This window comes from Gigantopelta aegis, chromosome 9, assembly GCF_016097555.1.
Source record: "Gigantopelta aegis isolate Gae_Host chromosome 9, Gae_host_genome, whole genome shotgun sequence".
NCBI lineage: Eukaryota > Metazoa > Mollusca > Gastropoda > Neomphalida > Peltospiridae > Gigantopelta > Gigantopelta aegis.
In genome coordinates, this window is record NC_054707.1 from 39,231,518 (window position 1) to 39,245,361 (window position 13,844).

At 34.3% G+C, this 13,844-nt stretch overlaps 2 protein-coding genes across 3 annotated transcripts in view; one reads left to right on the forward strand and one right to left on the reverse strand.

Annotated features, from left to right (window-relative positions):
• LOC121380765 (putative uncharacterized protein DDB_G0282133) overlaps positions 1–12,527 on the forward strand; it is a 38,988-nt gene extending 26,461 nt beyond the window's left edge. Inside the window, exons 16-17 of the mRNA XM_041509730.1 lie at positions 8,283–8,510; positions 11,333–12,527. Coding sequence (XP_041365664.1) covers positions 8,283–8,510; positions 11,333–11,530 — 426 coding nt within the window. The 3' untranslated portion in view covers positions 11,531–12,527. The remainder of the gene's footprint in view (positions 1–8,282; positions 8,511–11,332) is intronic.
• On the reverse strand, positions 440–7,769 carry LOC121380766. Of its 2 annotated transcripts, none has more exons than XM_041509735.1 (6): positions 7,057–7,769; positions 5,447–5,518; positions 5,047–5,149; positions 3,442–3,508; positions 2,801–2,932; positions 440–2,280 (listed from the first exon to the last, which is right to left on the reverse strand). In XM_041509735.1, the coding sequence occupies exons 1-6, from the start codon at positions 7,236–7,238 to the stop codon at positions 2,048–2,050; spliced, it is 789 nt and encodes a 262-aa protein (XP_041365669.1). In that variant the 5' UTR covers positions 7,239–7,769; the 3' UTR covers positions 440–2,047. The 2 variants fall into 2 exon arrangements, with proteins under 2 accessions (XP_041365669.1, XP_041365668.1); XM_041509734.1 differs by having other exon boundaries at positions 440–2,283.
• Positions 12,528–13,844: the final 1,317 nt, after the last annotated feature.

Genomic DNA, 13,844 nt, shown 5'->3' on the forward strand with positions numbered 1-13,844 from the left:
TTAATGGTGCATGTAACTTTTTTTCAGCATGCACCTGGTGCATGTAGATATTTTTTTTCATTTCTAGCCCTGAACATCTTTTCATCGTATATTGAATACACAAACATACTATAGAGTAGGTTATTAAAGTGTAAACTAAACTATCGTATGCTATTGATTTATTGGGGGTTTTCATATGCACATATTTATGCAAAACTCATGCACTTCATCCCCAAAACAGTTTTTAACATACATGTATGCCTGGTCCAAGGCTATACCTAATGGTGGAAACGAGGAGATGGCTGCAGCCACACAACAAGCCCCAAAGTGCCCTTTTTAGGTTTTAGAAGATCCTCAATTACGGTTTGAGAATTCCATTTTCACACCCACCCTATTTCCCTTGGTTTAGGCTAGGTATGGCCCTGATGGTCTTAAAAGAATTGACAACACAAAAACTAAGTTTACATTTCAGTATTTTAATATCAGTAAAAAACTAGAATAAACATGAATAATTTGGCACATAATATATATTACTAGCAACATACAATTGTCAGAGGTAGAGTGCTTGGATGTACCTAATTGGGTTTCCCCCCCTTCAGCCAGTGCTCCACAACTACTAAATCAGACTTACTGCTGTGATGTCTGTTGGAAACTGCATATAATATACCTTTTATCACTAATTGATAAGAGTAACCCATTTGGCAGTAGTTGGTCTTAATCTAGACTCGGTGTCACAATTATTGCTGGACACCCAATAGCTAGGGATATGCAGTACTATCAGTTTACCATGTTGGTTCTGCAGGTATGAACATTGCAGCATTTTATTTCAAAACCTATTGACAGACATTAGTTACATTTATGTAGGATGAATCCTGATACTGTTCTGTTGCTATAAAGTTTGAATGTGACAATTAACAAATTATTTCACTCCTAAATGGAGAGAATATGCACAAATAAGAAACTTGTTAGTTACCGTTTTGTAAATCCTTGGTGTTCAAATGTGACATATCTAGTCATTTTGCACTGCAGGTATTGGCTTTCTGGCAATACCCATCCCTACTAATAGCCACTGTCAAACAATCCTTACCTTTCACTGAATTAAATAAGTAACTAAATAATGTAAGCCATCCTCTATACACATATTTATCCTACAACTTATCCATACGGAGTAATATCCATGTCATAAACTCATTTCATATTTACCATTATTAACTCAGTTAATAATGTTTTGCTGTCAATGGGTCATTTGTTTACAGCCAACAAGACTTGTATACCTGAGTGTATTGTTTTCATGAGATGAGATTTGGGTGACATCAAACTATATTTGTGTTAATCGCCATGACTTCAGAACTTTGATTTACTAAATATAAAAAAAGAAGTTATATTAGAAGTGTTGTAGGATAAATAGAATTCGCAATTTTTTAATATATAAAACATCAACCTTGTTTAAGTTAATCGGTATTTGTTTACGCAGAGCCTTGACAAATACCGATTGACATAGACTTGGTTGATATTTTCCATATTGAAAAACCCTTGTGATGAATCCTCCATTTATTGTTCAAAAATAAGCAGTTGATGATCAAGTGCAGCCCTCGGAAGACTTGGCAGCAATCGGCTATACCCCACAAAAACTTTAAAGCTGTCGTAAAATTGAGGAGGAAAAAAAAAATCTCTACTCCATTCTAATAGACCAAGTTTTTAAAAATGTTGCCATTCAGTATAATTTGACTTAGTCCATTTAAGAAGAATGTGAAAGTGAAATCTTCCTAGAACCATGACTGCGTTCAGCAACAAGGAGCTGAAAAATTCTTGATAGATTGGTATATGCACTTCAAATTAAATCAAATGATCACAATAGGAGTAAGTCAAATAGTTTGCTAATGTTGGTGTCTAACCATGGTGTTGTGTTGAGCAGCTCTGGGATCAGGGCTGGCCATGGTTTTGTGTTGTTTCATTCCATACATATTCATATTTTACTTCCAATATCCCCTACTTACCGGTATTTTGAACAGTATATATATTCACAGTAAAACAAAATTTTTAAATTTTCATATCCAACAACACAATGTTAATTTAATGAAGGATCCTGCAGAGCACTACTAGTTATGGATGTCTTCATCAGCGATAGCTTCTCCTCTTCTAATAACAATCGCCTCTCCTCTATTGCCAGCCTACTTCTCTCGACACACAATCTGGTTTTTTCCACATCAAGAAGCTGCTTTAAAACGGCCAGTTTCCGAGTTTCCACACCCACTCGGCTGACAATGTTAACAGTGCTCTGTAGGACTGACTCCTCTTTCACTGCTGTCCAAATGAGAAAATAAATTAATATTAGAAATGACTTTCAAAGAAGCAAATTCATTAACTACAATTATTTACTTTTTAAAGTATACCTGGAAACTTAAAGATGCTGATCTTAGTTTTCAAAGTACATTCCTGTTTTGTTTCACATAAATTTTATTTTGAGCCACTAGACCCACCTGGATGACCAGAAACATGTTAGACTTGCCAAAGCTCATAATTTAAGCAAAACACTGTAAACAAGTTAACAATCGGAATGCTGTTATAACCTAAAATATTTTACACTACATAATAATGAAGGTCAGTGGTTTTAATACTAAATTGTTGAGTAGTAAAACAAGTATGGTAATAAAAACTTAGGTATTGAACTAAAGAATGTCACAAAATTGAGTAAAGACAAGGAAAAATGAAGAACAATGATTATACAGGAAGACATTCTTGTGGTGTTCTTATTCTTCAAGTTTTGATTTATATGTTGAGACATACACTTATTAATATATTTTTCAAACTTTGTTTTTACCAGGTTGGGTTAGAGGTCTGGGTATGAATTGTGCCACACTACTCTCTGGCTCTGAGACATCTCTGGGAAAGTTGGGGCTTACTGGCCCATCAGCTCCACTACATCCTGTTTCATCTATCATTGTGCTGCATTCTGAAAGAGTTAAATAAAATGTGTCCATTTAGTACAGAATTTTACTCTAAATTACATTTTTCAAATGTTATTACTGTATGTTTACATGTGGGTTAACTTTTTCAAATTTGTATCTGGATCATGAAAAATTATATGTTGTGACAATGTTGTTATACATCCTAAAGTTAGAAATGTTACTAGAATTGCAGATAATAAGATATTAATGTGAATGGGGGAGAAAGTATGTTTACACATAAAAATTAAATTGCATATTCCCAATGTCCGTGGTGGATTCAGATGTCATTCTAGCCTATATCCACAAATGTTAAAAAAAAAACCCCAATAAACACACAAACACATTATTTTTATCCTTTATGACTTAGAACTTAAAAAAAAGAGGTATTTAATGAATTAAATTACTGCTTAGTGGTAAACAGAAACACTTCTTAAGAATTTAAAAGATACTATAACCACTAAGAACATACTTTACCAATTTAAAAAATACTCTAACCACTAAGAACATACTTTACCATCAGACATATCAGTTTCTAATTCTCCATCTGTTTCAATCTGACAAATTGGGATTAGTGATAACACCTGTAAACACAATTTTATAGTTGCATATATACAAACATTTATCACTAAAAGTTCAGTACCGGTAAATAAGAATTCTTTCAAAACTGAAAACTCAGAAATACAATTAACTTTAGTGAATTCAACATGAGCCTTTAGAAATGCAGAATAAACGTTTGAACTTTGAAAGGTTCAGGAGCAACATTCATGAACAAGTTTAACTACATTAAAGTCTGGTATCACATCTGCACATATGTTGATGTGAACACCACCTTATTCTCAAGGTCATAAACATAAACTGGATATAAATTATCAACAATCTATTATTATTTATCTAGTGCAATTTCTCGAAATTAATATAGATTGTTTTCAGTTCATTAAATGTAATATTCTAAATGTGTCAAATTACTAAAATAATTTTCTCTAGTACTTGGATGTTATAAATAAGAATTCTTCAGAATTAAATGTCTCACCTTTCGTAAACTGATTTTGTGTGGCTTATACCTGTAAGTGCATTCATAGATGTTCATCTCAATACTTAAAAAAACTAATAATAGTAATAAAAATAATAATAAAATTTTGTGATGTAAGATCCATGAATAATCCAGCTTATTAAAAAAAAAACTAGTTTTTTATAATGTATTAACACACATTAAGACGAACGTTCACATTTGCAACTATAAACCAAGTTTCATCGGTCTAGTGCATATATTGAGTGAGAAAAGGAGCTAATTAATGCAAAAATTTAACATTGAACCAAGTTTGACATCGCTATCAGTAAAGTAATACCTATTTCTCTCATCCCTAGTTGTGCTGCATTATGCAAGACGGACCCATTCCATGACGTCAGCCCATACAGAATAAATCTGTCTTGAATAGCCTTAGGCTATGACGTCATTATGTTTAAGATGGGGAGTGTGGAGTAGTACGTCGTTGGTAATATATGACATCATATTAATGCAAGTTGGTTAGTTTTAGATCAATATTTTGTTTTTAAAACTTTCATTATAAAAGCTTGTTAATTTGTAGTGTTAAATTGTATTTAACACATGAAACAGATGCAGAAAATATGATAGTTTAGTTTATTTATGATAAAAAAAAGTCAAATAAAGAAGTTACTTTTTAGTCATCTTTGTTTGCATAAAATAATGGTTTATTTATCGAATGGATGGGAGAAAAAGACTCCATCATATACGGTCATATGGGATAGAAAAAGTACACCCTCGGTGGTGGAAATTTTGACCCTGGGGCTCGGCCAAAACAATTACCAGCCACAATTAGAAATTCACTAGCCCTACTTCTTTAAGTTAATACAACTTTACTAAATAATAGTAATAATCAGATATGTCACCTAAAGAGGGAGATAGAGCTTACAAATGCTTATATTGAGTGGGGTTGGGGTGGTATCAGGATATTCATATTTACAAAATAAACTTACTGCAACATTTGACCAAAAACATTTCACTAGCCATTGGGCATGGCAATAGTAGTTATTTACTAGCCTAACATTGAATATCACTAGCGATAATCTAGAAGCCCAAGCTTGAAAACATAACAATTACCTTTTTTTCAGTGCGAGTCAGTGCACATGCTGATGGTGTAGGTCCACCCCTGGTCATCTTTTTTGATCTTATATTGAGGAGAGTTTTTTTCTTGACATAGCATCTGTAATTGATTGTATTTATTTGTTACTGTATGCAAAGTGACAGCTCATTTGCATTTATAAACATTTGAATATTCAGATTTTTCTCGTCAAATTCTCGAACTATAATTACAGAAGAACAACAGTACTCATGAATGTATATGGAACAATTTATGGAGACAACATATTATTATTATGAAATAATTGCTCTGGCATATACACAATGCCTTGCTTGACCTAATTAATGTCTGTTCTTTGGAACAGAAATACAACCAATTTTTATTTTACAATCTCATGAATGAAGTTTGTAACTAACGCACTTAAAGTAATTCCACTTCTTCCTGATTTCTTTTCCTGATCGATCTACCCCTGTACCTGTAGATGCATTGATCCTGTAATATTTAAAACATAAAAACATCCGTCAAAAACCCAGTAAAAAACAACAACAATAAACCAGACACATGGTTCTAATTTCAGCATGTCTAAATTAAATTACAAAAACACCTCATGGAAACATGAAAATTTATTTTATTTAAAAACTATAAATTTCTTTTTATGAATAATTTTGTTTTAATAGATATGTTTCGGGAGGGGGGTTGAAGCAGTTAGAACTGCTAGTAGATACATGTACATTCTAAAAGTATCTCTCTTTTTTTTTTACTGTAAACTCCATAAAACATAATGTTCTGCTAAGAAGTTCAGAACACTGAGGAAATTAGCTATGCAATAACAAGCATTCATTTTCATTTTAAGTAAAGTAACTAAACCGAAGTAAAAGATGTTTAATCAAGAGCATATCCATAAGATGGGACTGAGGATCCTACCCCACCCTACCCCAACTTAAAAAAACCCCAAACCCTAGAACCTTTTTTTAAAAACTTTGTTTATAATTTTCATTTCACAAAGTTGAAATGTGTATGTACATGTATGTACATTAAATGCAGTGTCCATTTACCCATGGTCCCCCCCCCCCCCCCCCAACCTAAAACAATTCACATATGAATCACTAATACACATTCTACAGGAAGAAACCCAACAGCATTCCCTTTTAACAATGTTTCAGTTAATTGATTAGAAGCCGACAGGTTGATGATAAATTTGTTGTATTAAACCAGAAATCTTTGTCTATTGACTGAGCATACTCGATGGTGGTTAAAATCCAATGTTTTTGGATGACAGAAAGTGTTAATAACCATCCAAATATTCATCTATAGTCCACCCCATCCTCCTACAAAAATGTTTTTTGTAAATAATTTCAGGTTGGTTTTATGTAAGAAGAAAAGTAAAAGTGCTTTGAAAATAAAAACATACTGTTCTTGTGTGGAAATAATCGGCTCAGAAATAAATAACTTGTACTAAATTCCATAGTATGAAAAAACAAACAAGCATTCCCTGTGAGAGACTATAGCTCTTGAATGGCTCAGTACTTGAGGCAAAATGATAAAAAAAGAAGAGGATGTTTTTCACAATCCAATGTTAGGAAGGGGGAGGGGGTATTTTCAGGTTCCAGAGTCCGTCTGCATATTATACATTATTTTGATATTTAATTGGCACCAATTTTTTTTTTTTATATTGTTGAATGACACAGTTCGGTTTGAAACATCTGAGGGGTATTGCTACTGCAATCAGTTCATTAAAATAAACCTCCACATGCATCAACTTGTCCAGGTTTATTTTAATGAACTACTAATAGTACTATACTATAATAATAATACTGCGCCAGCCCATGTTCATTGGGTTTTTTTTAATTTGACTTTTGAGGACCGTCCTCAGGACGTTTATGGACGATCCCGCTTAATAATAATAATAATAATAATAATAATAAACAGATAGTGGGGAGAAGAGTTTGCCACATCCCGAACAGGAATTTAAGACGATCAGCCCAACTTAAAAAACTAAAAGTAAAACAGTGACAGTCGAAGCTACTCACTTTTGAGCAATACTATTCCAAATGTCATTTTTCATTTTCAAATTACTCGATGGAACTGACGAAAATAAAGTGCTATAGTTAGCAGCCACCTCGTCTACCATTATGGCAATTTCATTATCGCTATAATTTGATTTTCGACTTCGAATACGTTTAACTCGAACAGCAGTAGATACTTCCGACATGTTTGTCGTCTACTAAAACAAATTGATCAAGGGAAGTAACTCTAGTTCACATTCAACCTGTTGATTACGGAATTAAAGGGACTATCAAAGTTACGTAAATTAATTGCCAAAGTTATTCTTTTATTTTTGAAATATAAAGATAATAAGAAGATAGAACAACATGCCCCTAAAATTACAACCAAATATTGTTTTTAGGTTATTAAAAATTTTGTGTACATTGCAATTATTATATACCCCTCACATCCCCACAAACAATAAATTTCCCCCCACTAACTGGGATGATTTAATTGTTGTACAAGTACAAGTACAAGTACAAGTACAAGTACCAGTACCAGTACCAGTACCAGTAAATGTGATCAGTCTCTATGTTTAAAGATTTATAAAGTTATACAGTAAGAACTGTCCCTTTGCAAGGTTAAAGTTTGTTTTGTTTAACAACACCACAAGAGCACATTGATTAATTAATCAATGGCTATTGGATGTCAAACATTTGGTAATTATGACTTGTAGTCATCAGAGGAAATCCGTTACATTTTTTTATTAGCAGCAAGGGATCTTTTATATGCACTTTTCCCACAGACAGGAAAGCACATACCACGACCTTTGACCAGTTGTGATGCATTGGTTGGACAGTCAGTTGAATGGATCCACTAAGGTGGTTTGATCCTGCGACACAAACACCATAGGTGAGTGCTCAACCAACTACCCTTTGCAAGGGAACAGACTGTAGCTCAGTTTTTGCCTGATGTGTGATGGGTTGCAAGATCAAACCACCTCAGTGGATCCATTCAACTGATTTGTTTTTCCCCCCTATCCCAACCAGTGCTCTCCCCCTCACCGAATGGTATATGAAAGGCCTGGTTATGGGAATGTGCCTATAAAAGATCCCTTGCTGTTTTATTGGTAGAACTAGCCCATGTGGAGGAAGTGGGGGTTTCTCTAATTCTATTGATCAAATATTGAAATAAACATGTTAAGAGCTGAATGTCCAAATATTCCTTTTCTTACCTTTAAAAATTTCACCATTTTCTTTTTTTTCCTTAGTACGTTTCTCCACCACATTCAACACAGTCATCAGTATATCCTTTGCAACAATTTAGAAATAAAGATGTGAAAAGACGTAGAAGAATTCCATACAGTGAAGAGGAACTTGAATTTTTGAATCATGGTGTTGAACACTTGGGTAAAAGATGGCACCAAATCCTAGTGACATACAAATTCAATCCATCAAGAACAGCAATAGATCTGATGGAGAAACATAAAAGACTTATGGTGTGTAACTATTAAAAAGAGACATATCATGGTTTGTTAAATATGATTTATACCTTGCCTAGTGAAGTATGCAATCTTATTAATTACCCATGTATTTTGTAAAAGTACTGTACAAATCTGGGGAGTAGCCAGAAAGGAAAAAACACCGAGGCAAACCCAGACCTGTAAAATAAATATCAGTGTCATAGGAAAAATAAAATAAATCTGGGGAAATTCCAGATGAGGCAAGCACCTCGTCTGCCTCGTGCTGGTTACGCGCCATTGCACATCACAGATGTTCAGAAGTTGTCAATTTCACATAATACTACAGTGTACTAGACAAACAGGCTGTGATTTTGCAGGTTCAGTTGTTGTTTTTTCTGTGCCAGTAATATGTGTGATGAACAGTGTCTCACCTGTTCCAAAGGAGCAGAAAGTTCACTAAATTTTAATTCACACACTTATTATTAAATTGTATTATTTTGGTATGTGCTATGAACTCACACACTAAATCAATAATTTACACATGTATTAGTATTTGGATTACAGTCGGACAAATTCGGTATTATTAGGAATTACTTTTCATCAGTTTACTTTTATAGTAAATTTATATACATATTTTTATGCAATGTCAGGCCTCTGAAAATTGCGAGAACGATTGTTTTGTTCGCATGTTGCTCTCGCGAATCTAATTTGGCATAACCTATTTTTGGTTCGCACGAAATTTGGATCACCATTTACTTAAATATATAACGGGTTATGCAAAAAGAAAATGGGTTACCTGGATTTATTTCTGCGTAACACATAAATGAATCACGCAGATTTTCAATTCTCAGAGGCCTAAATATACTACTCAAAAGAATTTAAGGGTCAGACGATATTTTCGACATTATTTTCTGAATGTCAATTATATTACCTAGACCATAATGTCACGCATGGTATTGTTCCATTTTGACGAAAGTGGGTCTAAGCAACCCATAAATGAATTAAAATCCACTGTCAATGACACTGTCGACTAGTTCTAATGGCGAAAACATGCTTACATTTGCACGTAAATTAGGGCGAAAGCGAAAGGTCTGCTAAGTGCCCATAACTTGCTTTTTCACAAAGCGCTTCATTTGCACGCTTTGCACGTGTATTCCATGTTCCCAATGCTGAATTTCCGTATAATTGGAGCTTGCGTTCGTGTACGGTGCACACTCCAAATTCGACAATGATACGACTTCAACTGACTATCGAAGATCGAGGAAGGGCTATTGCTTGGCTTCAGGATGGCAATACGCAAAGAAATGTTGCTCTGAGACTTGGTGTCAGTCAGAGTATCGTTGGCCGACTGTGGCAACGGTACCAAGCAACGAATTCTGTTCGAAATCTTCCACGTTCGGGAAGACCCCGAAGCACTACAAATAGAGAGGACGCTACATCACCAATATGGCTCTACGTCAACCCACAACCACTGCACGCCGATTACGTGACAATCTGCGGACTGCGACTGGAACTCGAATGTCTGATCAAACCATACGCAATCGTCTGAGAGCCAATAATCTACGCTGCCGTCGCCAGGCTGTTCGACCACCACTCCTACCACGTCACATAACGGCCAGACGTCACTGGTGCACACTTCATCTGCGGTGGCAACGTGTTCAGTGGGGTCGAGTGATGTTCACTGATGAGTCCAGGTTTAGTCCCAGTTCAACGACGGTCGGGTTCGTGTCTACAGACGTCCTGGGGAGCACTTCGCTGACGTTAACGTTAGACAACGTCACCGTTTCGGTGGTGGCAGCGTCATGGTGTGGGGCGGCATCTCTATCCACCACAGGAGCCCCCTCTATGTGGTGGATGGCAATCTGAATGGAATCCGCTATCTGAATGAGATTATCCGGCCGTTGGTTCTCCCAGGCCTTCAGCAGATTGGCGGCGGGGCAGCTCTGCAGGATGACAATGCCAGACCCCACCGCGCCAGGGTGGTAACGGACTTTCGCAGACAACAAGGTATAGCCAGGATGGATTGGCCAGCATATTCGCCTGACTTGTCCCCAATAGAGACGCCTGGGACGAATTAGGCAGGAGAGTTCGGAATAACCATGCCCCTCCGGCCAACCTTCATGATCTGGGTCAACTTCTTATGGCAGAGTGGCAGGCCATTCCCCAAGAGTTCTTCAGACGTCTGATCAACAGCATGAGGCAACGATGTGTCGAGTGTATTCGCGCCAGGGGTGGATTCACACACTATTAACCGAATGTTCCAATGTGTAAAATCCATGTTTGACAACCTTCAACTTTGACAGCATGTCATGTGACTTTCTTGTATACAGTGACGTTTATTTGTGGGTTTTTTGTAAATATGGAACAATAAATTTAATTTTTGGTGTAGTTTACATCATCAATCTAATACACTCTGAAACTTATTTGGGTTATAAATTTTTGACCCTTAAATTCTTTTGAGTAGTATATATAAATATGCAATTTTAGCATATGGTCGTGAGTCTATTAAATTGTGTAATATATTCAAATCTAATCATACAATTATTCTGTTAACTCCGCCACTTAAGCCTAATATACCAATGGAAAGAAATAAGGGATCACAAATAGTAAGAGCAAATGGTGGTTAATTTGAAACCCAAACCCTCATCTATAATGTCAGGATGTTAACTGTTACCAACATTCAGTCCCACATTACATCTATTATTATAAACAGAAATTACTTTTCTAGTACTGAATATTGCTATGTGTTCCCAGATTTCTTTTATCAGTGTATTTGTACCGAAGTTCATCATTCTAGACATCTTGTTTTAGTTTTTCATAACTGATTTTTTATTTTTTTATTTTTTTATTTTATTCAGACTAATAAAAACAGGAAGTCTGTCTCAAGCAAAAGAGGCATCCCCTTCTCCATGTGTGAAGAACGTAGACTGATGAGGGGAGTGAAAACATTTGGCTACAACTGGAAAGGTATTCTCCATGCCTTTAAGTTTTCCAAAGCAAGATCTGCCGAAGACTTGAGAAGTAAATGGAGAAAAATTAATCGAAATTTAGATTAAATGATGTTGGAACAAAGCTGTAATATCATTTGTGATACATGTACATGTATTATGAAATCTATTATAAATTATATGTGTCTTTATTAATATACATAACATTACAATTACATATTGATTTTATATATGTTGAAATGGTATATTACAATGATGGTATACATTTTATACTTATTATTAGTTTATAATGAGATTTATAAATATACATTGTAGTGAAAATAGATCATATGATTTGTATATGTAATGGCATTATTATTACCAGCATTTATTAGTTGAGATACTTTTTATTATAGTTCTTGTTCAGGGTCTTCAAATGATTCTTAGTGTTTATACTCAACTTTTGACAGTTGAGGTAATTTTACATGAAATATTTAAATAAACCTACTAGGAAAAGAAAGGATTTATTTATAGGATGGAATCCTAAAAAGATTATTGCATAAAACTGTTCTCAGTTTGTTTTAATGTGTCATAAATTTGCTGAATTTTTTTTCTTGTTATGTTGGGGTAAAAGATTGGGTGACATTGCATCATGCGTCTTTTGTGGGTGCATAGCATGTACATTTCTTTTATGATATCACTCTAATCTTATTGCCGTTTCTAAAATGATTTGTTGAAATTTTGTAGTTATTCATAGTATTTTAAAGTAAAATTGCTTTGATCTTTCTTACATTGTGATATTTGAAAAAACTTGTTCAGTAAAATTTCAAATGATTAATTAGTTATAATTGTAAATTTACGTTTAAAAGCAAATGTAAATTTAAAAAGGATCTTAACTATTTTGCATTTAAAAAAAAAATGAAATGGGTGCATGGTTTGGATTTTTGAGTACTGGGTATGCAGGTCATGGTAAATTGTCAGGTAGTCTGCAGTACATTTGTATTTTGAAAATCTTATTTTTGTTGTTAAAAATGTTTGCAATATCTTTTGTTATTATGTATTCAGTTGAGTATTGCTTTCAGTAATCATATTTAATTGCATGAATAAATAAAAAGGTTGAATTTTATACCTTTGTGTTATATATAATGTAGTTATAACATTTTCGTGTAAATTGGTGCAGGTCTGTATTCAGAAGATTGTTGGGAATATTTCTGTAGATTCTCCCGTTGATCCTGGAAATATCATCCCTGTTTTACTCAAAGTGTTCAAGCACATCTATTATGAACAGTTTGCATTTGGTCAGTATGTATGTCCAAATCAAAGGCCATTTTTTTTAAATGGTACAGATTGTAGTGAAATCCCTTACAGACATTGATCTCTTTGATACCCACTAACATACTTTGAAAAGACACTTCTTTTTGCACAGACCATGTCAGCTGGACAATTTGTTTACATTGGTAAAAACTTTAAAATGTGGTTTTGATGCTGTTGTGCAAAGCACATGGACTATCTAAAAAAAAAGGTTGTTTTGTTTAATGACATTTGGTAAGTTTGACAGTGAGAGGAAACCCACTACATTTTCCCATTAGTAGCAAGGTATCTTTTATAATCACTATCCCATAGACAGGATAGCACAACCACAGCCTTTGATATACCTAGACTATCTAAGATTAATTTATTAGCTTTTAGAGTGAACAATTCGACAAAAGTTCCAGTTATTTTAACCATCAATATTTGACCTGTGGTATATTCAGAAGGCTCACAAACAATTTGACTGCTATCATTGTCTTCTATGATATCTCATTTAAAGGGACAGACCCTAGTTTTTAAACACTAAGGCATGTTTTTCCACTACTAGAGCCGTTAATGATAGCTGAAATCAAACCTTATATTTTATTGCTTAGAATATCCATTTCCATACAACAAGTGTTTCTGGTCATCCTGGTGTTTCTAATACCACAAAATTTAGTTTTCATATTTTTAAAAACGCACGTGCATCTGAGAAATGACGGTTATGGACTCGCCGTTTTAAGGGTCTATTTTTTAAAGATATTTCAATGTCACACTCTTGTTTCACTCTGTTGTATCCAAATCTTATCCAAATTAACCAAACTTAGTGTCCATTTTTACGGGTTGAAATTAGGGTCTGGGTGAAAAATATGCCTCAGTGTGTAAAAACTAGGGTCTGTCCCTTTAACTATATGTTATGTTAGGTGCAAAAACCAAATGACTGACATCATTGAGTACATTTTTATTTGAAAAAAATAAAACCATCTCATTTTATCATATGTCTGAAGAATTCATCTGCTTGTACTTAAATCCATGTTGGAATAATAGTCACTTATTCTTTCTTATATAACAAAATTCACAATATTTGTTTTCATATATTTTGTATGATGGCATTGGCTGACAGTTGAAAAAATACCCAAAACAGAACAGAACA

Excerpts from the sequence above, each read along its gene's own strand:
- LOC121380766 (XM_041509734.1), bottom strand. The coding sequence starts at position 7,238 with ATGTCGGAAGTATCTACTGCTGTTCGAGTTAAACGTATTCGAAGTCGA. Across the intron at positions 5,519-7,056 it reads TGGAATAGTATTGCTCAAAA|GATCAATGCATCTACAGGTA; the intron begins GTGAGTAGCTTC and ends TAAATATTACAG. Across the intron at positions 5,150-5,446 it reads AAGAAGTGGAATTACTTTAA|ATGCTATGTCAAGAAAAAAA; the intron begins GTGCGTTAGTTA and ends AATCAATTACAG.